Genomic DNA, 22,358 nt, shown 5'->3' on the forward strand with positions numbered 1-22,358 from the left:
AAGTTTGGACTTTGAGATGTACTGCACAGCGCCATATAACTTGATGAAAAGGCATCTAATTGGGAATCCCAGTAAACACAAGCAATGTGCGGTTGGAAAGAAGTAACACATGTTCTGTAGGAAACGCAGACAAAATGAATGCATGTGCCTCCCCGCTGACTTACAGGAAAAAAATGCTGACACTGTTAGCGCACATTTCACATGCAGTGTCTGTAGGAGTGAATGTGCTTTGTAATCATGACACACGACAACATGCGTTGCTTCAGCATCGATGTAACCTGACAGTGCCATGGGTGTCAATGGTGAGAAGATTTCTCTGATTTGTTTATGTTTTATTCCAGGGTCCAGGAGGAGCCCAGGGACCCCCCGGAGACAAGGGCAGGAGAGGAGCTCTGGGTCGCAAGGTACAGAACTGATAATCATTGGCATCGCTCTACTCTAGCCTATGCCTCACAGTCATCGCAGCCTTGTTTAGGTTACAGTATATTCACAATGGCCTAAGCCTCCCACTCTCCCGTTACTGGACACACATACACAGCCTATTAGAGTCAACACAGAATGATCCCTAACAAAACTTCCAGGCCCTGTGTCACATTTACTTCAAGTAACGGGGGTGAATGCAATTAAATCTGGAGGAAATCTCTGCGCGACTCAGAAGGAATGTTTTTTCGAAGTGTGCTTTCTCTCTCTTTCTCTAACTCTCTCTCTCCTCTCTCTCTTTCCCTCTCTCTGCTTCTCATTCTTTGTATATCTGTATCGTTATAGGGTGAACCAGGAGAGCCCGGACCAAAAGGCATCGTGGGACCTCTGGGACCTCGTGGTGAGCCTGTAAGTCATTACATCACATTCTGTCAGCTCAACACAATTGACATCTAGGGAAGATTAACAAACAGACTGACTATTAATCAGATCGTAGACTACATGAGGTCTACATACATTGAGATGATACAATAAAAATACACAAGTGCAATATATCAACATTTGCAGTATGTTATTGGAGTTCGAATCATCTTTTCCCCTTCTTATCCTATTTAGTGGATACATTTCTGAGATTAATTGTTTCTATTATAGCCCTATGACATTTCGTTAATATGAGCCCAGGCTTGTGACAGTGTGAGACACAGATACTCTACTCTTCTCCAGAAGTGTGCACTTGCACACTCCCCACCACAGATTTGAGCATAGTGTAAGTATGGAATAAACATTGGTTGTAGGGAGTTTCCATCAATGTTAAAGGGATAGTTCACCCAAATTACAAATGTATATATTGGTTTATTTACCCTGTAAGCAGTCTATGGACTAGGTAAGAGAGAAATCCAGGCTTTTGTTTTGTTAACCTGGTCACAGTCCAGTGTTAAAACCATGAGGGAATGTGCAAGTAGTCAACTTTAGACATGCACCAGTCTCTTGGGCCTTCTGATGGCAATCTGGACGTCATAGTCACGGCCAGTTCAAAGAGCAGCAAGATTTATGTCTGTCTCTGAACTCCTCTCACTTCTTAAAACCTGGAGCATGTGTCTTTAATCTCTTAACTGGTATCATTTTACTGAAGGGCTCGTACGTTCTGTCTCGTTTCATTAGCTTCTTACTTGATCTGTCCCAATGCAGTTACTTAGTACACGGTCCTAGTGCATAGTGTCCTGGTACTGTAATGATCAGTGTATATCAGTGCATACAGTTCTACTTCTCAACTATTATCTCAGTCTGTACATTAGACCTGGGTTCAAATAGTATTTCACAGCTTTCAAATACATTGAGTGTTTGCTTGTGTCTGCCTGGAGTGCCAGATGGGTGGGGTTTGAACTTTTGGAACGATACCATTGGACCGTTCCTTTGTGCCAGGCAAGCTCAATCAAGCACAGCTAAAGAACTTTAATACTATTTGAACCCCGGTCAGCTGTACATAGTGACATTGTTCATTGTTTAGCATTGTTGTACTGTTAACTAAGATTGGGTCATTCGCTTTGCGGTAAGCTCAGTATTCTCTTCTTACAGGGCGAAGATGGTCGAGATGGATTTGGTATCGCAGGGCCCAAAGGAAGAAAGGTAAATAATCATACATTTGACAAAATACAATATGTCTGTTTGTCCCTCATATTCATCTGTACTAGTCCAATCTGCACCTACATAATTAATGCAATCACTAATATCCAATAACAAATTCAACCAATCAATCAATACATCAATGTTCTATGTTATAATGAGCTTGCATGATGTTATCTTAAATTGCCATTATCAACCCATGCTCAAATGAACTGACAAGTGTCTTCCTTACAGGGTGATGAGGGCTTCCCAGGATTCCCAGGACCAAAGGTAATGTCAAGTACATCATCACTGTCACAGCTTACTCAGTTCAATTCAAGGATTGCTGAAATGAAGAAAAGTGCAGTTTCACTCAAATGATCTCAGATGGAAATATGATCTCTCTGTAGAGAGTAGCCTCTCTAATTTGTTTTGCAACAAAAACAAAAATTAGCATTTCATATTGGTCAAATTCAGATAGGTGTCTGTCTTATTGTTCCATGTGACAGTTCCCACACTGATGTTTCTGTCACCATGTAGGGAGCGGCAGGTGATGGAGGAAACAATGGCGGACCAGGACCCATAGGAAACCGTGGCCAGAGGGTGAGTGCTTTAGCTGGGATGGGAGACTGGGATGAGGGGTGCTGTGTGCTATGGGTGTTTCTTAACTGATAATATAACTAAAACAACCACTGTGATGTGTGTTTGTTTTACCTACCTTAGTTGAATGCACTGACTGTAAGTCACTCTGGCTAAGAGTGTCTGCTAAATTACCAAATAGAAATGTAAAAATATCAAGGTAGAGTGTACCATACAGTATGGGTAAATTGATGCATGCATTTGGAATAAAATCATTTTTTAAATCTGACTTTTAATGCTGTTGTATTGCTGTTGTAGGGTGTTTCAGGTGAAATCGGTACTCCGGGTCAAAAGGGAGAGGTTGGATACCCCGGGCCTTATGTAAGCACTGACTTTTACAGTGGGTCCCTTTCTCAGACCCATATTTAATCATGGTCCTGGACTAAAAAGCACTTTCAATTGAGATTCTCCACTTATAATGTGTTTTAGTCCAGGCTTAATCTGGATCCAGGAAACCAGCCGCATGTGTTCACAACACTTTATAAACCTTATATTCTCTTCTTGGCACTGCATAATAATCCATAACTGTATAGATATTCATAGTCATGACTTTATAGTCTAAGACATTGTTAGCAGTTTAATTCAGCTCTGGGAAGAGGCTATCTATATTTACCCATAAAATGAAATATCATGACCTCCCACGTAATGTCACATTTTAAAATCACCATACGAAATTTTGTAGCATTCACAGTCTTTGGAGGTTTGCCAAGTAGAATATGTGTTGTCATTACAAACCATTCATTGTTTATATAATGGACACAAATAATGGTGTTGTTATCTGGAGCGGTGCCAGGCCTGAGAAAGTAGCCTAGTGCTTTGTCTCCTTCCAGCTGTGTCCATCTGTTCAACTCTTCTGTTTGTCTTCCCACAGGGCCAGAAAGGACCGAGAGGACCTGGCGTTGTGGTAGGAATCCATTTATCAAACAGAAGACATTTTGTATAGGAAAATTTACCAAAGTTTACATGGGTGGAATATGTACAGTACAATGTCTTAACATCGGTTTGAAATTGTCCTTTTTCTCCTTAGCAATGTGACCTTGTGAAGAAAATCAGAGACAACTGTCGTAAGTATAAAATGCTTACACTGATCACCATGTAATATACCATATTTAATGTAGTAATTGGCACTAGGGGCAGTCGGGGCACCCACAACCGTATGTCGTGTAAAACCACCTCAGATACACACTGCATAACCGACCTCCCTCCCTAGCCCCAAAACGTCAACATTTATTGACATGAGTACGAAAGCCCCTAAACTTGTTTTCTTTTTCATTTTATTCTCAGCTTGCTGCTATGGTCAACAGGAGTGCCCTCTCTACCCCACTGAGCTAGCCTTTGCCCTGGACGCCTCAGACGGCGTGGGTCGGCCCGCCTTCAACAACATGCGTGACGCCGTTCTCCGCCTGGTCGGCAACATCACCATCTCCGAGAGCAATTGCCCACGCGGTGCCCGCGTGGCCCTCACCCTCTACAACAACGAGGTGACCACCGAGATCCGCTTTGCCGATGCGCTGAAGCGCCGCTCCCTGGTGCAGCGCGTGGAAGGCTTGCAGGCATTACAGACGCGCAAACAGCGCAGCCTGGAGACGGCCATGAACTTCCTGGCGCAGAACACCTTCAAGAGGGTGCGCAGCGGCTTCCTCATGAGGAAGGTGGCCATATTCTTTGTCAACGGGCCAGTGAAGGATCAGCGGGCGGTCAGCGCCGCGGCCCTCCGTCTCTATGACTCCGGCATCGCCTCGGTGTTCCTGGTCAACAAAGAGGATGGCCAGCTTACCAGAGCCCTGAAGGTAGTGTAAACGATGCAGAAATAGACCCCTCTTTCATAGGGTAACGTTTTGCTCTGATACCATAACACAAAGTAGGGAATAATTTTGGCTTTGCTCCATTATCTACACTACCAGGGTATTTAGAAGAAAGTAATATATTGGCATGCAATGTGGAAGTATAGATATTGGAATGTAGCTATTGCTCTCGTACCTGAAAGCAGTGTACAACACTTAAAAATGAATTTACCGAGATGTCTTATTGTCAGATACCTGGCCATGTTTTTGAATTGTCATTGCCTCCTCCCTGTGTGTCAGATGAACAACACTGGGTCAGCACTGGGTCAGGTGATCGTACTGCCTAATCCCGGAAGTGCACAGTACAACTCGGCTATCCAAAAGGTCATGAGCTGCCACATCTGCCTGGGTAAGAGCTTTTCTCATATCCTCAGAGATTGACTTCACACAAATGCTGCATCGAATTGTTATTTACATTTATATTCAACACCCAAGACATTGTGCGTTCTTGTGTTCTACATTTTGAATTTATTTATGATGGTGTAACTGATTTGTCCACACTTTCTTTCTGATCATAGTTCTTCTATTGTAAGCTTATTGGGTGCACATTGCTTCTTGGTGCCATTGACAGTTGCATACAAAACGAAAATAGCTTTCCAAACAAATCCAGTAAGACATAATGAAAACCATAACAAGCCAAAACGCTTGAGACAATTTTTGTGTTCATTTATTCTCCAGACTCCTGCGCTCCAGACCAAATGTGTGACTACGTCCCCCCTCAGCAGTCGAGAGACAGGAGGTCCTCCACCACCGACGTAGACATTGACATGGCCTTCGTCATGGACAGCTCCGAGACCACCTACCCCACTGTCTTCACCGAGATTAAACGCTACGTTGCGCACATTGTGGAGCAGCTTGAAGTCTCGTCAGACCCTATGGCATCCATCCACCATGCCCGTGTGGCTGTGATCCAGCAGGCACCCTACGAGTTCCTGCGCAACAGTAGCGGCTCGCCAATCCGCGTGGACGTGGGCCTGACCGACCACCTCTCGGCCCAAGACATCCATAACTTCCTCCTGGACAAAACGCCCCAACTGGAGGGTGGGCGGGCGCTGGCGGCAGCCATCGAGCACACGGTGGAGCAGGTGTTTGAAAGGGCGCCCCACCAGCGTGACCTCAAGGTGCTGACATTGTTCGTGACAGGCCCAGTGGAGGAGGATGAGGAGCGGCTGGTTGCCGTGGCCACCGAGGCCAAGTGCAAGGGCTATTTCTTGGTCATCCTGGGCGTTGGCGAGAAGCTGAGTGCTGGGGATGCCCGCGTGATGATGCGCATGGCCAGTGAGCCCTCCGACGTCTTCTTCAAGAGGCTGACCAGCACCTCGCACTTTTACGACAAGCACATTCAGAACTTTGGCCGACTGCTGCCCAAGTATCTCAGCAGTAAGTGCTTTATTTCACACTGTTGCTGTCTTTTGAGTACCTGTTAGACTTATGTCCACCTTTTATTCACTGATAACAGGTTTTTCATAGAAAACGCTAATTCAATAATTAGTTTGAATCAACATACTTGTTGACACAATGACAGTCATTCAGGTTGACATTGTGGAAACCACTAACAAATACTTTGTAATGGCCTTTTAGTCAGGTTGACACTATAGGTGAAGATTGTCCTTTTCCTCTTGTGTCTGCAGTTGAGAACGCTTTTTACATGTCCCCTGAAGTCTCCAAAAACTGTCATTGGTACCAGAGTGACCAGCCATTCCCCAAGTTCCCCTTCCCCAAATCACACCACAGCCAAGAGTGAGTATTCAGATCATGTTACATGATACATTTGTATCATATTATGACATTGTTCATCATGATTGTCATGTAAATCACTATAGTTTATGTATTGGTAGAATTCAGAGGCTGGAGACCCACGGCATAGGCGCGGACCACACGGAGACAACAAAGCGTGTTTCAAAAATCGTCAAAGACCAATTATTTTAACCTAAAACATTTAATAAAGACATTTGTAGTAAAATATAATGGGGAAAGGGAATTAGAAGGCTCCTTACAGTGTTGGGAAGGAATCACAGGGGTGATTGAATGAGGGTATGAGGCATGAGCTGAGGTGTTCAGAGCCATGACTTCAGTGTAGGACAGTGGTTGAGGTGTTCAGAGGCTTCAGTGCAGGACAGGTTCATCATGAATGGGTGGTGTTGGAGAAGAGCTCAACTCTTCCACTGAGGGCAGGACAGGATTTGACTGAGAAGACAAACAACAATAACACAACACAGTTAGACAAAAGAGCTAAGAATGAGTTCGTCCAAGCAAGGAGTAAAATCATTGATGTGTATGTCAGGAATCATGACGGTGTGGAAATGCTGGATACAAGGATTAGGTGAACAAATTCTACGTTTTAAAATGTTTAATAGACAAACATACAGACAGACAGACAGGTGCACCAGGAGACAAACACGATCCTCCGAAGTGTCTCGCATTGATGTGTAATAATGTGAATGTGTTTGTCTATGTGATTGACTCTACATACAGTAATGAGAGAAAAATGACAGGGCTACTCACAGGGCTTGGAAAGGAAACATTCAATGTGCCAGTGGATGAGAGGGCATATGAGACATGGCTTCTGTTCATATCAAAGAGTTGACACTGGTAGTGGAGTGGTCATGCCCTCTTAATCAGGGAACAGGAGGAACTTAGAAGTAAATACAAATAGAAGATTCATTCCATTACAGTAGTGCCATCATAGGTTTGGGCAACAAGTTTCTCCATGAAGTTAAACGCAGACATCTAAGAATAACAAAGTCAAACATTTCACCCACTTGACACTTGAAGGTAGCCCAACAAACGTTCCTGAATGAAGAACCGATCATCCACATACTTGATGATAACTAACTGTGAGCGACAGCTGATGTCTGTGGTCTCATCCATTTGCCACTTTCAATTGTTGATGCGATGGAAGCTTTCAAATCATTCTGAATTGATTTTGACAATCCAGAGAAGACAATAGAAACGTCCATATGTTCACCAAGTAAAGCATCGTACTGTGCAATTATCTTTGCAAGCTCCTTATCGTTGCCCTTATTAGCAGAACTTTCCCTCTCATTGTGCCCCCTTGCTTCATCCCGCAACGAGCCATTGTTTACAATGGCCAACTCTTACATGCCCCAAAATTCAGTATCCCTGTTTCTTCTTACCTTCTTGTTGTGTTGCGCAGTTTGAATATGCAGACCTTCATCCATTACATGATCGATGCAGGTTTTTTTCAGAAGCTTGAAACTAATCTGGGCACGAAAGGCGTTCTTCAATAAGAAATCCACTTCATTGTCATTAGCGTTAGCCATTCTGGCAGAGAAAACTGCACTCTGGTAGCTAGCTAGCTAACTACTTGCTACTAAAGTTACAAAAATAAAGTTCTAAAACCAAGAAAACAATGTATAATCTACCTCCTCAATCTCCTAATTTGAATTGAATAATATCCCCCCAAAAATCAACTCTCAATCTGTCCTACAATGTCACCAACTCACCAAGCTTCTAAACCACACATGCATAGTACTAAGTTCATTCTCTGATCCTTTGATTGGATGGCCAACATGTCAGTTCATACTACAAAGGCTTTGATTGGTTGGAGGACGTCATCTGGAAGTCGTCCTAATTACCATAGGTCTGTGGAAGGGGGTGAGCAGCATGCGCAATATATGTTTTGTATTGAAGTCAATGTAGCCAGAGAAGAATGGAAAATAGCTGTCCTCCTGGTACAACATGGTGCTACCCTACAGAGTTCTGTTGAGACTACTGTAGACATTCATTGCAAAACAGTGTGTTTTAATCAGGTATTTGGTGACATATATTTCGTATAGTTTTATCTAAAAAGGATAACTTTTTCAAGGTTTCATTATATTACATTTTTCTGAAATTCACTGAGTAGGACGGTCCTCCCCTTCCTCCTCTGAGGAGCCTCCACTGGTAGAATCTTATATATTCTGTGTCAATAATTCACTCTATGTGTAGGAAACATCAAAAACACCACGAAAATCACCAGGCAGTCCATCCAAGAAAGCACAAAGGTAAGACATGAAATATAAAATGAAATAGCAGGGTTTACATCCAGTTCAACAAATCAATCCCAGTCATTTCCCGTGGTGGTTCAAAGACTAATCAATTGTCAATGTGTTTTGTTTTTTGACTGTGATTTTATTGTCTGCTTGTTTGTTATTTTTGCGTGTGTGTTAATACCACCCGGTTTGACCACTAGACCAAGAGGAGTTGCACGTAGCCAATGCCACTTCCAGTGGCCTGACCCTGCGTTGGGCCAGCCCGGACCCCAAGCTCATAGCCTACTTCGAGGTGGTGGTGACGCGCCTGCGCGACCACACACTGGTGCTGAGGAGGAATGTGACAGGCACGGAGATCACTGTAGGCGGCCTGGAAAGCGCCCAGACCTACCACGCCGTGGTGACCACACACACCGCCCAGGGCCACGTTGCGGCCACACACAAAGGCATTATTACTACCAGTAAGTCCATGAACACACCACAGTGATTGTCTGGTGTGCTTAGGTTACCTGTTTTACTCTGCAATGGTGATGTCAACCTGAAATCCATAGTCAATGATCACAGTTTTGCCAGAGCGATTGATAGTTATGTGTATACTGTACAGTAGGCCTATATTATTCGGAAAAATACGATTGCAAATTGATTGTCATTATGCTAATTAAATGACTATTGGTTTATTGTTGTGGAACATCCAAGCAATGATTAAAGGGGCTTTTCCTGTTTCGTCAATATCTTTTTGGCGTTCATATATTTCATTGGAATTTGTTCCTTTTTGTAATGCAAGACAAAACAAAACAAGTCACCTGTTGTCAGCCACACAACATCCATAAATATTGTTTTAACTGAATCCACTGACCATTATTATGTAATGTCTGATTGGACAGAAGCAGCAGCAGAGCATAAGGTCGCTGCCCCCATGGAGGTGACTGGTATCATAGCCACTACACCACTGGACAAACCAGAGATTGGTGAGTAACATCTGTCGTGTGTGTGTGTGTGGAAATTGCAATTCAAACTCAAAAAGAGCCAGCCTCTACTTTTGAGAAGCTTTCCCCTTTGTTTCTATCTAATGGTCTCTAATGAGAATTCATTGGGTTTGGATTTTCATTGGCAGCATTGTTGTTACTACAATTAATCCAACAGTATGGAGCAGCATCACTCTTCAAAGCACATTAAGCTTTATCACACATGATGCTTCATCATTTTCAAGTTAAAAGCACACTCATATATAATTACTTTAAAATATGAAATACGTCTGTAAATATCACAGAGTGGACCTTAAAGAAAATAAGAAATGTGCTTTTAATATACACGGAACGTACAAAACATTAGGAACACCCAGCAGCGTTGTAGTTCTTGACAGGTGACATCGATAAGGGATCATAGATTTCACCTGGTCAGTCTATATCAGGGAAAGAGCAGGTTTTCCTAATATTTTGTAAACTCAGTGTGGAGCCAAGAAGTCCAGAGGAGAATATTACTTAATAAACAACAGAACTGTTCACTGACAGACAATATCTTCAGTATTATTTTAGTGCCTGTAGCTTTTACAGTGAGAGACCGAAAACTGTCTTAAAATAAGTAGGTTGCAGGGCCATCAGAGCTGCTAAACCTGCAATATCTGCAGGCTATTTTTCATTGCAAAACCTACAAAGTCTAAAATGTCTTGTGGAAAATAACTCCATTGATGAAGCTGTATTGCTCACATGTTGAGCCTTGGAGTGAGGCCACTGCAAGCTCTCCCTTATGGTAGAAACATAAGGTAGTAATAGCTAAGTGGTGAGGTCATCTACAATAGTTGTCATAGTGACTGCTGATGTTTTATTTATAGACATACTGTATATATTCATGATCTATGTACATGTCATATGATATATACTGTATATATTATATAAATACACTACCATTCAAAAGTTTGGGCTCACTGAGAAATGTCCTTGTTTTGTAAAGAAAAGCAAATTTTCTATCCATTAAAATAACATCAAACTGATCAGAAATACAGTGTAGACATTATAAATGGTGTAAATGACTATTGTAGCTGGAAACAGGTGATGTAATATCTACATTGGCGTACAGAGGCCCATTATCAGCAACCATCACTCCTGTGTTACAATGGCACATTGTGTTAGCTAATCCATGTTTATCATTTTAAAAGGCTAATTGATCATTAGAAAAACCCTTTTGCAATTATGTTAGCACAGCTGAAAACGGTTGTGCTGATTGTCAATAGGAACATGCTATACTAGCACTATGTAATGTGCAAAGCAGAAAGGACTTTATCGTAGGGTGGTTTTGACAGGTACGCTTGAGTCCAAGACTGTCGATCAATTCATGTACTTTGTCAGCATTACCCGAGAGGTACTTGTGGAGTTGGCTCAACAGGATTAGGTACAGAAGGTGGTTTCGCTGCATATCATGGAGATCACACAGCCACAGACCTAATAAATTCCTAAAATGTACTAACATTAACATATATTAACTCTGATAGCAACATCATTAATTGAAGAGCAGTTTATTGAATATGGCTATTATTCTTTCATCTCAACAATTCACCAATAGAAACCTATGCTACTGTACAACTCCTACCTTTTCCACTCGACTCACAATGAACAATTTACTGTTCAAAACTACTCACAATATTAATTGCAGATGTTCAACCACTGTAATGTGCAATAGTCCTACTAATTGATTGTCACGAGTTTAATTTACCAGCAATGAGATACATTTAATTTCCTAACAAATGTTCTGCTTTCACTTTTCAAACACTTCTAGCAATTAACAATTTCATTACATATTAATTACTTACTGTTTAGTGATGGCTGACAACTAGCTCACAGTAACTCACATATGCTTTTAGATGGGTGATGTTCATCTTAACCATACTAATACCTCTCTCCTCTCTCTTACCCCTCTTGTGACTGGTCTTGTTTTTGCATGTTCTAGCTAACGAGCTCACAGACCCATGCTCTCTTGACTTTGACCCTGGATTGGCGTGCAAAAACCATCAGGCTAAGTGGTTCTTTGACAGAAAGAATGGGATCTGTACCCAGTTCTGGTACGGTGGTTGTGAAGGCAATGGCAATAGGTTCGAGACTGAAGCCCAGTGCTTGAAACGCTGCATGAGGTCAGGTGAGTGGTCCTTGTTGCCAGGTTTTCTGAAAGCTTGTAGAGGCTCTTTGAACCTGACTTGTCTAATTTGACAAACTAACTAAGTAGCCAATTGTAGACTGTCTTTTGCTTGATAACAGCTGTTTTAAGCAGTCCTGATAGCTAATGTCATACTTTTGAAAGTAAATGTACATTATGTTACCTGGTTAGCTAGTTGATAAGCTATGCTACCTGGTTAGCTAGCTGATAAGCTAACCATGGTAAGTTTGTATATTGTTACTTGAGTGTTATTTCATGTGACATACACCAAAGTCACCGATCATGACTGTACACAACATCTATTATATCATGCTATCACAGTGTAAAAACAGCTCTATGACTGATCGTTCAATTAAAGTGTTATGGGTTGTTGTAGATCAGTTGGTAAAAGGTTGACTTCAGAAACTCTTGTTTTTTTCCTATTCTACATCACCAGAACCTCAGCAACAAGTGGAGCAGCAGCTCGAGACTGAGATCCTTCCCGCTCCCGGTAAGTAAAGCTATTAATATACACTGAAAAAATATATAAATGCAACAATTTCATAGATTTTACTGAGTTAGGGTTCATATATGGAAATCAGTCAATTTAAATAAATGAATTAGGCCCTAATCTATGGATTTCACATGACTGGGAATACAGATATGCTTCTGTTGGTCACAGATACCTTAAAAAAAACAGGTATGGGTGTGGATCAGAAAACCAATCTTCTTCGCATAGAGTTGATCAAGCTGTTGAGTGTGGTCTGTGGAATGTTGTCCCACTCCTATTAAGTGGCTGTGCAAACTTTCTGGACATTGGCGGGAACTGGAACACACTGTCATACACATTGATCCAGAGCATCCCACACATGCTCAATGGGTGACATGTCTGGTGAGTATGCAGGCTATGGAAGAACTGGGAGATTTACAGCTTCCAGGAATTGTGTACAGATCCTTGCGACATGGGGCTGTGCATTATCATGATGAAACATAAGATGATGGCGGTGGATCAATGGGTCTCAGGATCTCGTCACGGTATCTCTGTGCATTGAAATTGCAATCGAAAAAATGCAATTGTGTTCGTTGTCCGTAGCTTATGACTGTCCATACCATAACTCAACTGCCACCATGGGGCACAAATCACTCGCCCACATGACACCATACACGCTGTCTGCCATCTGCCCGGTACAGTTGAAACTGGAATTCATCTGTGAAGAGCACACTTCACCAGCATGCCAGTGGCCATCGAAGGTGAGCATATGCCCTCTGAAGATGGTTACAACGCCGAACTGCAGTCAGGTAAAGACCCTAGTGAGGACTACGAGCATGCAGATGATGGTTTCTGACAGTTCGTGCAGAAATTCTTTGGTTGTGCAAAGCCACAGATTCATCAGCTGTCCGGGTGGCTGGTCTCAAACATTCTGCAGGTTAAAAAGCTGGATGTGGAGGTCCTGGACTGGCGTAGTTACACATGGTCTGCGGTTGTGTGGTCTGTTGGATGTACTGCCAAATTCTCTAAAACGATGTTGGCTTATAGTAGAGAAATTAAAATCACATTATTTGGCAACAGCTCTGGTGGACATTCTTGAGTCGTCATGCCAATTGCATGCTCTGTCAAAAATTGAGACATCTGTGGCATTGTCTTGTGTGACAAAACTGCACATTTTAGAGTGGCCTTTTATTGTCCCCTGCTCCTGTGTAACGATCATGCTGTTTAACCTGTTGAGAACAGACGTTCCGCTAGCGGAACCCCGTTCCGCCTGCGGAACCCCTAGCCAACAGCCAATGGCATCGCACGGCGCGAAATACAAAACCAACTAAAATACCACAATTAAATTTTCTCAAACAATCAAGTATTTTACACCATTTTAAAGATAAGACTCTCGTTAATCTAACCACATTGTCCGATTTCAAAAAGGCTTTACCGCGAAAGCAAAACATTAGATTACGTTAGGAGAGTACATAGACACAAATAATCACAAAGCCATTTTCCAAGCAAACATATAGAGTGCCTTGCGAAAGTATTCGGCCCCCTTGAACTTTTCGATCTTTTGCCACATTTCAGGCTTCAAACATAAAGATATAAAACTGTAATTTTTTGTGAAGAATCAACAACAAGTGGGACACAATCATGAAGTGGAACGAAATTTATTGGATATTTCAAACTTTTTTAACAAATAAAAAACTGAAAAATTGGCCGTGCAAAATTATTCAGTCCCTTTACTTTCAGTGCAGCAAACTCTCTCCAGAAGTTCAGTGAGGATCTCTGAATGATCCAATGTTGACCTAAATGACTAATGATGATAAATAGAATCCACCTGTGTGTAATCATGTCTCCGTATAAATGCACCTGCATCATGAAGAACAAGGAACACACCAGGCAGGTCCGAGATACTGTTGTGGAGAAGTTTAAAAACGGATTTGGATACAAAAAGATTTCCCAAGCTTTAAACATCCCAAGGAGCACTGTGCAAGCGATAATATTGAAATGGAAGGAGTATCAGACCACTGCAAATCTACGAAGACCCAGCCGTCCCTCTAAACTTTCAGCTCATACAAGGAGAAGACTGATCAGAGATGCAGCCAAGAGGCCCATGATCACTCTGGATGAACTGCAGAGATCTACAGCTGAGGTGGGAGACTCTGTCCATAGGACAACAATTAGTCGTATACTGCACAAATCTGGCCTTTATGGAAGAGTGGCAAGAAGAAAGCCATTTCTTAAAGATGTCCATAAAAAGTGTCGTTTAAAGTTTGCCACTAGCCACCTGGGAGACACACCAAACATGTGGAAGAAGGTGCTCTGGTCAGATGAAACCAAAATCGAACTTTTTGGCAACAATGCAAAACGTTATGTTTGGCGTAAAAGCAACACAGCTCATCACCCTGAACACACCATCCCCACTGTCAAACATGGTGGTGGCAGCATCATGGTTTGGGCCTGCTTTTCTTCAGCAGGGGCAGGGAAGATGGTTAAAATTGAAGGGAAGATGGATGGAGCCAAATACAGGACCATTCTGGAAGAAACCCTGATGGAGTCTGCAAAAGACCTGAGACTGGGACGGAGATTTGTCTTCCAACAAGACAATGATCCAAAACATAAAGCAAAATCTACAATGGAATGGTTCACAAATAAACATATCCAGGTGTTAGAATGGCCAAGTCAAAGTCCAGACCTGAATCCAATCGAGAATCTGTGGAAAGAACTGAAAACTGCTGTTCACAAACGCTCTCCATCCAACCTCACTGAGCTCGAGCTGTTTTTCAAGGAGGAATGGGCCAAAATTTCAGTCTCTCGATGTGCAAAACTGATAGAGACATACCCCAAGCGACTTACAGCTGTAATCGCAGCAAAAGGTGGCGCTACAAAGTATTAACTTAAGGGGGCTGAATAATTTTGCACGGCCAATTTTTCAGTTTTTTATTTGTTAAAAAAGTTTGAAATATCCAATAAATTTCGTTCCACTTCATGATTGTGTCCCACTTGTTGATTCTTCACAAAAAAGTACAGTTTTATATCTTTATGTTTGAAGACTGAAATGTGGCAAAAGGTCGAAAAGTTCAAGGGGGCCGAATACTTTCGCAAGGCACTGTATGTCACATAAACCCAAAGCACAGCTAAATGCAGCACTAACCTTTGATGATCTTCATCAGATGACAATCCTAGGACATGATGTTATACAATACATGCATGTTTTGTTCAATCAAGTTCATATTTATGTCAAAAACCAGCTTTTTACATTAGCATGTGATGTTCAGAACTAGCATACCCACCGAAAACTTCCGGTGAATTTACTAAATTACTCATGATAAACGTTCACAAAATACATAACAATTATTTTAAGAATTATAGATACAGAACTCTTTTATGCAATCGCGGTGTCAGATTTTAAAATAGCTTTTAGGAGAAAGCACATTTTGCAATATTCTGAGTACATAGCTCGGCCATCACGGCTAGCTATTTTGACACCCACCAAGTTTGGGACAACCTAAACTCAGAATTAGTATTAGAAAAATTGGATTACCTTTCCTGTTCTTCGTCAGAATCCATTCCCAGGACTTCTACTTCAACAACAAATGTTGTTTTGGTTCCAAATAATCCATAGTTAGATTCAAATAGCTCCGTTTTGTTCGTGCGTTCAGGTCACTATCCGAAGGGTGATGCGTGAGCACATTTCGTGACCCAATTTTTTTTGAAATATTCCATTACCGTACTTAGAAGCATGTCAAACGCTGTTTAAAATCAATTTTTATGCTATTTTTCTCGTCAAATAGCGATAATATTCCAACCGTGCAACGTTGTATTCATTCAAAGGCTGAAAGAAAAAATTGAGTAGTCTCGTGAATGCGCATCTCCAGTGTCACTGTCCCCAGGCTGACCACTTTCAAATTCTCCTGCTGTTCTTTGGCCAGAGACAGCAGACACCCCATTCCACTTTCTGGCGGCTTTAGAGAGCCAATGGAAGCCTTAGAAAATGTCACGTTACAGCACAGATGCTGTATTTTCGATAGAGATGCAACAGAAGGACAACAAATTGTCAGACAGGGCACTTCCTGTATGGAATCTTCTCAGGTTTTGGCCTGCCATATGAGTTCTGTTATACTCACAGACACCATTCAAACAGTTTTAGAAACTTTAGAGTCTTTTCTATCCAAATCTACTAATTATATGCATATTCTCATTTCTGGGCAAGAGTAGTAACCAGATTAAATCGGGTATGTTTTTTATCCGGCCATGAAAATACTGCCACCTATCCCAAAGAAATTAATCAACTTTAAGATATGCCACACCTGTCAGGTGGATACATTATCTTGGCAAAGATAACACTAACAGGGATGTAAACAAAACACATTTGTGCACAAGATTGGTGAGAAATAAGCTTTTTGTGTGAACAGTAGGGAACATTTCTGGGATCTTTTGTTTCAGCTCATGGGACCAACACTTTACATGTTGCATTTATATTTTCGTTCAGTATATAATATTCACTGAGTGTACAAAACATTAGTAACATCAGCTCTTTCCATGACATAGACTGACCAGGTAAATCCAGGGGAAAGCTATGATCCCTTGATGGTGATGTCATCTATTAAATCCACTTCAATCAGTGTAGATGAAGGGGAGGAGACAGGTTAAAGAAGGATTTGTAAGCCTTCAGACAATTCAGACATGGAATTGTGTGTGTGCTATTCAGAGGGTGAATGGGCAAGACAAAATATTTAAGTGCCTTTGAACAGGGTATGGTAGTAGGTGCCAGGCGCACTGGTTTGATTGTGTCAAGAACTGCAACTCTGCTGGGTTTTTCATGCTCAACAGTTCCCCATCTGCTATCAAGAATGGTCCTCCACCCAAAGGACACAGCTAACGGCAGGCCGGTAGTCGAAGAGGGTCATTGATGAAAGAGGACAAAAGAGGCTGACAAAGCAACAGACCGGCTACACTTAGTCAACTGACAGTCCAGTACAACATTGGTGCCCAAAGACCCATAAAAAAATGCACAACTCATCGTACCTTGACAAAAAAGCGGTATGGCAGCCCACGACCTTACATAGTTCCACTTTTTTCAGCAAAAAACAAGGAATTGCAGTTGCAGTGGGCTAAGGAACGAAAACACTGGACACTGGAGTTTTGTAAAACCATTGCCTGGTCTGATGAATCCCGGTTCCTGCTGTTTCATGCTGATGGGAGGACTAGGGTATGGCGAAAACCACATGAGTACATGCATCCATCATGCCGCATGTCAACATTGCAGGCTGGTGGTGTGATGGTGTGGGGTATGTTTCCATGGCACACATTGGGCCCCTTGATAAAAGTGGAGCAACGTTTGAATGCCACAGGATATCTGAACATCATTGCCAGGGGCATCCCTTCATGGCAGCAGTGTATCCATTTACAAATAGATTTTTTCAGCAGGATAATGCCCCATGCCACAACGCTAGGATTGTCCAGGAATGGTTCCACGAAAATGACAGTGACTTCAGGTTACTGCAGTGGCCTTCCCAGTCACCAGATCTCAATCTAATTGAGCATCTGTGGAATGAGATGGAACAAGCTATTCGGAGTAGAGATCCATAACCAGCCAACTTGACACAACTGTGGGAAGCATTGGAGTCAACATGGGCCAGCATCCCTTTGGAATGCTTTTGACACCTTGTAGAGTCCATGCCACAACAAATTGAGGCTGTTCTGAGGGCAAAAGGGGGTGAAACTCAATATTCAGAAGGGGTTCCTAATGTGTTGTACATTCAGTGTATATGCCATATAGTAGATGCTTTTATCAAATGCAACTTAGTTATAAGTGCATACAATTTACACATGGGTGGTCCCAGGAATCAAACCCACTACCCTGGCATTACAAGTGCCAAGCTCTACCAACTGAGCTACAAAGGACCACTATTCTCAGACTATGGTGGAAAAAATCTGCCTCATATTTAGTTGTGGTCTCTCATCTTAATAGATTACAGCCTGATCCATTCCAACTACCTCTGTAGAACATATGACCGTCTTTGATCGCTGTTTAGTGCGTCATCCGATGCTTTGCGGTTCAGCTGACGTAAACATGAAAGCATTTCCTCCTAAACCAACATGTCTAGGTTTCAGGCAGGCAACCCTGACTCTCAACTGAAACATGATTTAAATTCGGTCCTTTTGCCCAGATCCGTGGAAAACACTGATATATAATCTCTACTGTAGCAGGTTATATACATTGCGTAACACAATTTCCTCGGTCTGTGTTCACTTTGCAAATAAAGATCCCCTTTGTGTCTGGCTATAAACCCTCCATTGCCTCTGAATGAAGTATGGAATGAGTGAAAAGCCAAGCATGGAAAAAGGGAAAGTTATACTTTAGTCTTCCCTGAGACCGGACCACGTCATAAGTGTGGAGCAAATTAATGAAGAGGGATATTCTTTGCATGGTTCATTGTGTTTTGGACTAGTGAACTTTGCAAAAATGAGCCTGATTAAGTGGTTCACTGTCAGACTTAGTTTTCCTAGGTCTTGGCCTAAATGGGCAGCAGAGAGTTCTTATTATGATCTGTAGTACTGTAAACTATATTCGAGATCTTGAGTTTGAAGAAGGAATGGCTTTTACATTTACATTTTAAGTCATTTAGCAGACGCTCGTACCCAGAGCGACTTACAGTAGTGAGGGCATACATTTCATACATTTTTATTTATTTATTTTTTATTTTTTCTCCGTACTGGTCCCCCGTGGGAATCGAACCCACAACCCTGGCGTTGCTAACACCATGCTCTACCAACTGAGCCACACGGGACCGGGCTTGTGGTGGGGAATGCTTTCTCTCAAGTTGTATATCATATTCACCTCTATTATGTTACAATTAATTTCCTATTGGATCATACAGTTACAGGCATCCCCAAAAACACGTGGACAAATATTCAACATAAACAGATGTCATGTCAATGGATAACAGATGTCACTGTTTTGTGTTATCCTGAAAGGAATTCCAACATGGCTCCACAAACAAAAACTGACAACATGTTTATTGACGTTGGATGTCATTCGATTTTCATTCTCACTGCATGAAGCATGTTCTGTACACACTACACCTGCAAAAACATGTCCTTAGCTACACCATTGTATTATATCCTAACAGTGTACCTTTTCAGAGCACGTGTTCTGCGGTGTCCTTGCTTTGCTATGTGCACAATGCATAGGCTTTGGCTAAAGGGCTTAACCCTGGTTTTCGAACCCTGTCGGACACATATTCATTGGCCTGTCTATTCTTGCCTCCCTCACAGCGGTCTTGACAAGAGTGGAAATCTGTCAGCTCCCCAAAGAGGAAGGCGCCTGCGCAAAGTTTGTTCTCAAGTGGCACTACGATGCACTCAGCAAGAGCTGCACACGCTTCTGGTACGGAGGCTGTGGCGGCAACCAGAATCGCTTCGAAACTCAAGAGGAGTGTGAGAAGGCCTGTGGAAAAGCAGGTGGGTCTAGCTAGTCATCATATCTGTGTGTGTCTTTGTCTGTCTCTGCTAGTGCCTGTCCATCTATTTTTCCATTCATTCATCTAGTCTGTCTATTTGTACAATAATTATATTTAGTTGCTGGTGTCTGTCGAACTGTCAATATTTCCATTTATTTAGTCATCGGTCTGTATACACTGAGTATACAAAACATTAAGAACTTGTTAAATCCACTTCAATCAGTATAGATGAAGGGGAGGAGACAGGTTAAAGAAGGATTTTTAAGCCTTGAAACAAGTGAGATATGGATTGCGTATGTGTGCCATTCAGAGGGTGAATGGGCAAGACAAAATATGTAAGTGCCTTTGAACGGGGTATGGCAGTAGGTGCCAGGTGCAACGGTTTGTGTCAAGAACTGCAACGCTGCTGGGTTTTTCACACAACAGTTTCACGTGTGTATCAAGACTGGTCCACCACCCAAAATGCAACTCCATTTTAGGAAAGTGTTCCTAATGTTTCGTATACTCTGTGTATTTATCTAGTAAACTAAGCGTCGGCTGTCTACTCACCTCCTTGTAGTTAGATATACACTATATATAAAAAAGTATGTGGACACCACTTAAAATTTGTGGATTCGGCTATTTCAGCCATACCCGTTGCTGACAGGTGTATAAAATTGAGCACATAGCCATGCAATCTCCATAGACAAACATTGGCAGTAGAATAGCCTTACTGAAAACCTGTTCCATCTGTCAATCCACCTAAAACCAATTTCTCAGGGACAGACATGCTATTGCAAATATTCTGTATGTGTAAATAAATGCTCAGTGGAGTTTTCCTTCAATCTTGTCCTGAGGGCAGCTCTGCCTCGAGGGCAAAAGGCATGGGATTGGTTGGATGAAAGCCGTGCAAACCCCGAGCGGCACTCACAGCGACGAGTGAGAATGAAAGGAAAGAGAAGAAAAGGCTCGCTAGGTGGTAGGTTGGTGGTAGAATGGGGGCGTAACAACATTTTACATATGCAAAGTTGCTCTTTCGAATCTTACCACAACCCATAACCTTTACCAATAACATTTATTTTATAAACTTAACCCAACACCTAACCCTAACCTTAGCCAATTGGGATTGCGTGTCTAAACTTAACCAGTCACATTTCATGACTAACGTTAACCAATCAATATTTGTTTCTGCCCTCGAGGTAGACCTGCCCTCAGAACAAGATCAAATAAGGGAAACTCCAAAATGCAGGGAGAATTGGTTTTGTTTTAAAATCATGTTTGTCTTCTTTCCTGCTTTTCACCGACAGCACCTGTCAACCAAGGAGTCATTGCCGCAATAAGAACATAGGAGGACATTGATTCATTGTCAACGTATTCCTCTTCTGAGATTTGGAAGAAAACCAACTAAAATGGCCAAAGAAAAGCTATACCAAAGGAAAGGTGGCTGCACTGGATTCCATGAACAGGATTTGATCAAAAACAATCTTGAAGTAGTCTTTTTCACAAAATGAAAGCAACACAATTTGCTGCATGATTTTTCCTACTGGTGCTACATAGTGTTTTTTAGTTTTCTCTGATGGAGTTGCAGAGTACATCCAGTGTTTGTAATATAAAATTCTGTAACAGTTACACCATATGTTTTTCATAAAATAATCAACTCTTGAGAATAAGGTTTTATAATTAAAATGTATGTGTATGAACATCTTGGGACAGAGATTATCAATAAAGCGTTATTTACACATGCACACACACACACAGGTCCACATACACACACAGGTCCACAATGACTTTGAAAGGGTCATCATAGGTTATTTTACTTCACTATATAAGTAAGTAAGCATTTCACTGTTAATCTACACATGTTGTTTACGAAGCATGTGATGAATAACATTTGATTTGATTTGATATATCCCCCAATTTACTTTCCCTCACCATGCCAAATACTCTCCTAGTTGCAGAGTTCACGCTGATGTTAACACAAGTCCTACCTGGCAGTGTGTATATAATGAGTTAAACCAATTTCTCAGCGTCAACAGGAATTCATCATGTAACGTAAATGCACTTCTGGAACCACTGCCTCAAACACATGTTCCACTTTTTGAATATGGAATGTACTTGTCAAGCTGTTTTTTGTTTTGTTTTACTGAACGTTGTGTTTCATCTGGGAACGGGGGAAATAAAAATGAATTAGACTTTCTAATAAACTCGAGCATTGAATTTCTTCTTTTTGATCTCTTGAATCACCAACTATGCAACACGCTGTGTATCTAACATCAAAACAGAGAATCAAAGAGCAAAAGACTGGAGAAAATGCAGAGGGAAGGAATTAAACCAATGAAACTATTTTTGAACATGGGAATTAAATGGACAGTACTGTGTAAAAGAGGAAATTCAGGGTCTGGGCTGTAAGGCTGAAGGAAATCTGGTACATGACTCAGTTTGAGAGCAAAGCCCTTGTAAAGTACTGACTGTTCCTTAGGGCCTGTGAAATGTCAGAGTGACCAAGAAAGAGACAAAGGCCAAAGCGAAAAAGGAAGAACTTAAGCACAACAAATTCGTAACATATTGCATGAATTGGATTCGTAACATATCACACAAATTGCAAAATGTGTATGACATCTTTCAAATTGTTACATTCGTAACATATCACACCAAATGAAAGGTGTAGTACACAATTGGATGACTTCGTAAACAAATAAAGGGGGCCAGTTTTGGCTCGTGAGCACCACTTTCAAAACGACTGTCTGAAATTATACAAAAGTTTGAGAGTGCATCTTTAACAGTGAGAGATCCTGTACTGACAGTA

General features: G+C 41.7%; 1 protein-coding gene, 1 long non-coding RNA gene and 1 other non-coding gene across 8 annotated transcripts in view; 1 reads left to right on the top strand and 2 right to left on the bottom strand.

The window, feature by feature from the left end:
* Positions 1–21,756, top strand: part of LOC106581666 (collagen alpha-3(VI) chain) — a 108,038-nt gene extending 86,282 nt beyond the window's left edge. For 3 of the 6 annotated variants that reach the window (XM_014163871.3, XM_014163872.3, XM_082966936.1), the window contains 20 exons: positions 342–404; positions 766–828; positions 1,996–2,046; positions 2,278–2,313; positions 2,563–2,625; positions 2,920–2,982; positions 3,533–3,565; positions 3,689–3,725; positions 3,946–4,451; positions 4,746–4,854; positions 5,184–5,885; positions 6,137–6,245; positions 8,457–8,512; positions 8,701–8,961; positions 9,385–9,468; positions 11,444–11,629; positions 12,084–12,137; positions 19,389–19,574; positions 20,415–20,531; positions 20,860–21,756. In XM_014163871.3, coding sequence (XP_014019346.3) covers positions 342–404; positions 766–828; positions 1,996–2,046; positions 2,278–2,313; positions 2,563–2,625; positions 2,920–2,982; positions 3,533–3,565; positions 3,689–3,725; positions 3,946–4,451; positions 4,746–4,854; positions 5,184–5,885; positions 6,137–6,245; positions 8,457–8,512; positions 8,701–8,961; positions 9,385–9,468; positions 11,444–11,629; positions 12,084–12,137; positions 19,389–19,574; positions 20,415–20,531; positions 20,860–20,900 — 2,820 coding nt within the window. In that variant the 3' untranslated portion in view covers positions 20,901–21,756. The remainder of the gene's footprint in view (positions 1–341; positions 405–765; positions 829–1,995; positions 2,047–2,277; positions 2,314–2,562; positions 2,626–2,919; positions 2,983–3,532; positions 3,566–3,688; positions 3,726–3,945; positions 4,452–4,745; positions 4,855–5,183; positions 5,886–6,136; positions 6,246–8,456; positions 8,513–8,700; positions 8,962–9,384; positions 9,469–11,443; positions 11,630–12,083; positions 12,138–19,388; positions 19,575–20,414; positions 20,532–20,859) is intronic. The other 3 variants (XM_082966937.1, XM_082966938.1, XM_082966939.1) reach the window with 3 other exon arrangements.
* On the bottom strand, positions 6,426–7,986 carry LOC106581672 (uncharacterized). The gene is made up of 3 exons (XR_014381990.1): positions 7,643–7,986; positions 7,011–7,140; positions 6,426–6,692 (listed from the first exon to the last, which is right to left on the bottom strand). It is a non-coding gene; the product is annotated as an uncharacterized LOC106581672 (long non-coding RNA).
* Positions 18,828–18,903, bottom strand: trnaa-agc (transfer RNA alanine (anticodon AGC)). The gene has a single exon. It is a non-coding gene; the product is annotated as a tRNA-Ala (tRNA).
* Positions 21,757–22,358: the final 602 nt, after the last annotated feature.

This window comes from Salmo salar, chromosome 21, assembly GCF_965601325.2.
Source record: "Salmo salar chromosome 21, fSalSal1, whole genome shotgun sequence".
In the NCBI taxonomy this organism is placed as follows: domain Eukaryota; kingdom Metazoa; phylum Chordata; class Actinopteri; order Salmoniformes; family Salmonidae; genus Salmo; species Salmo salar.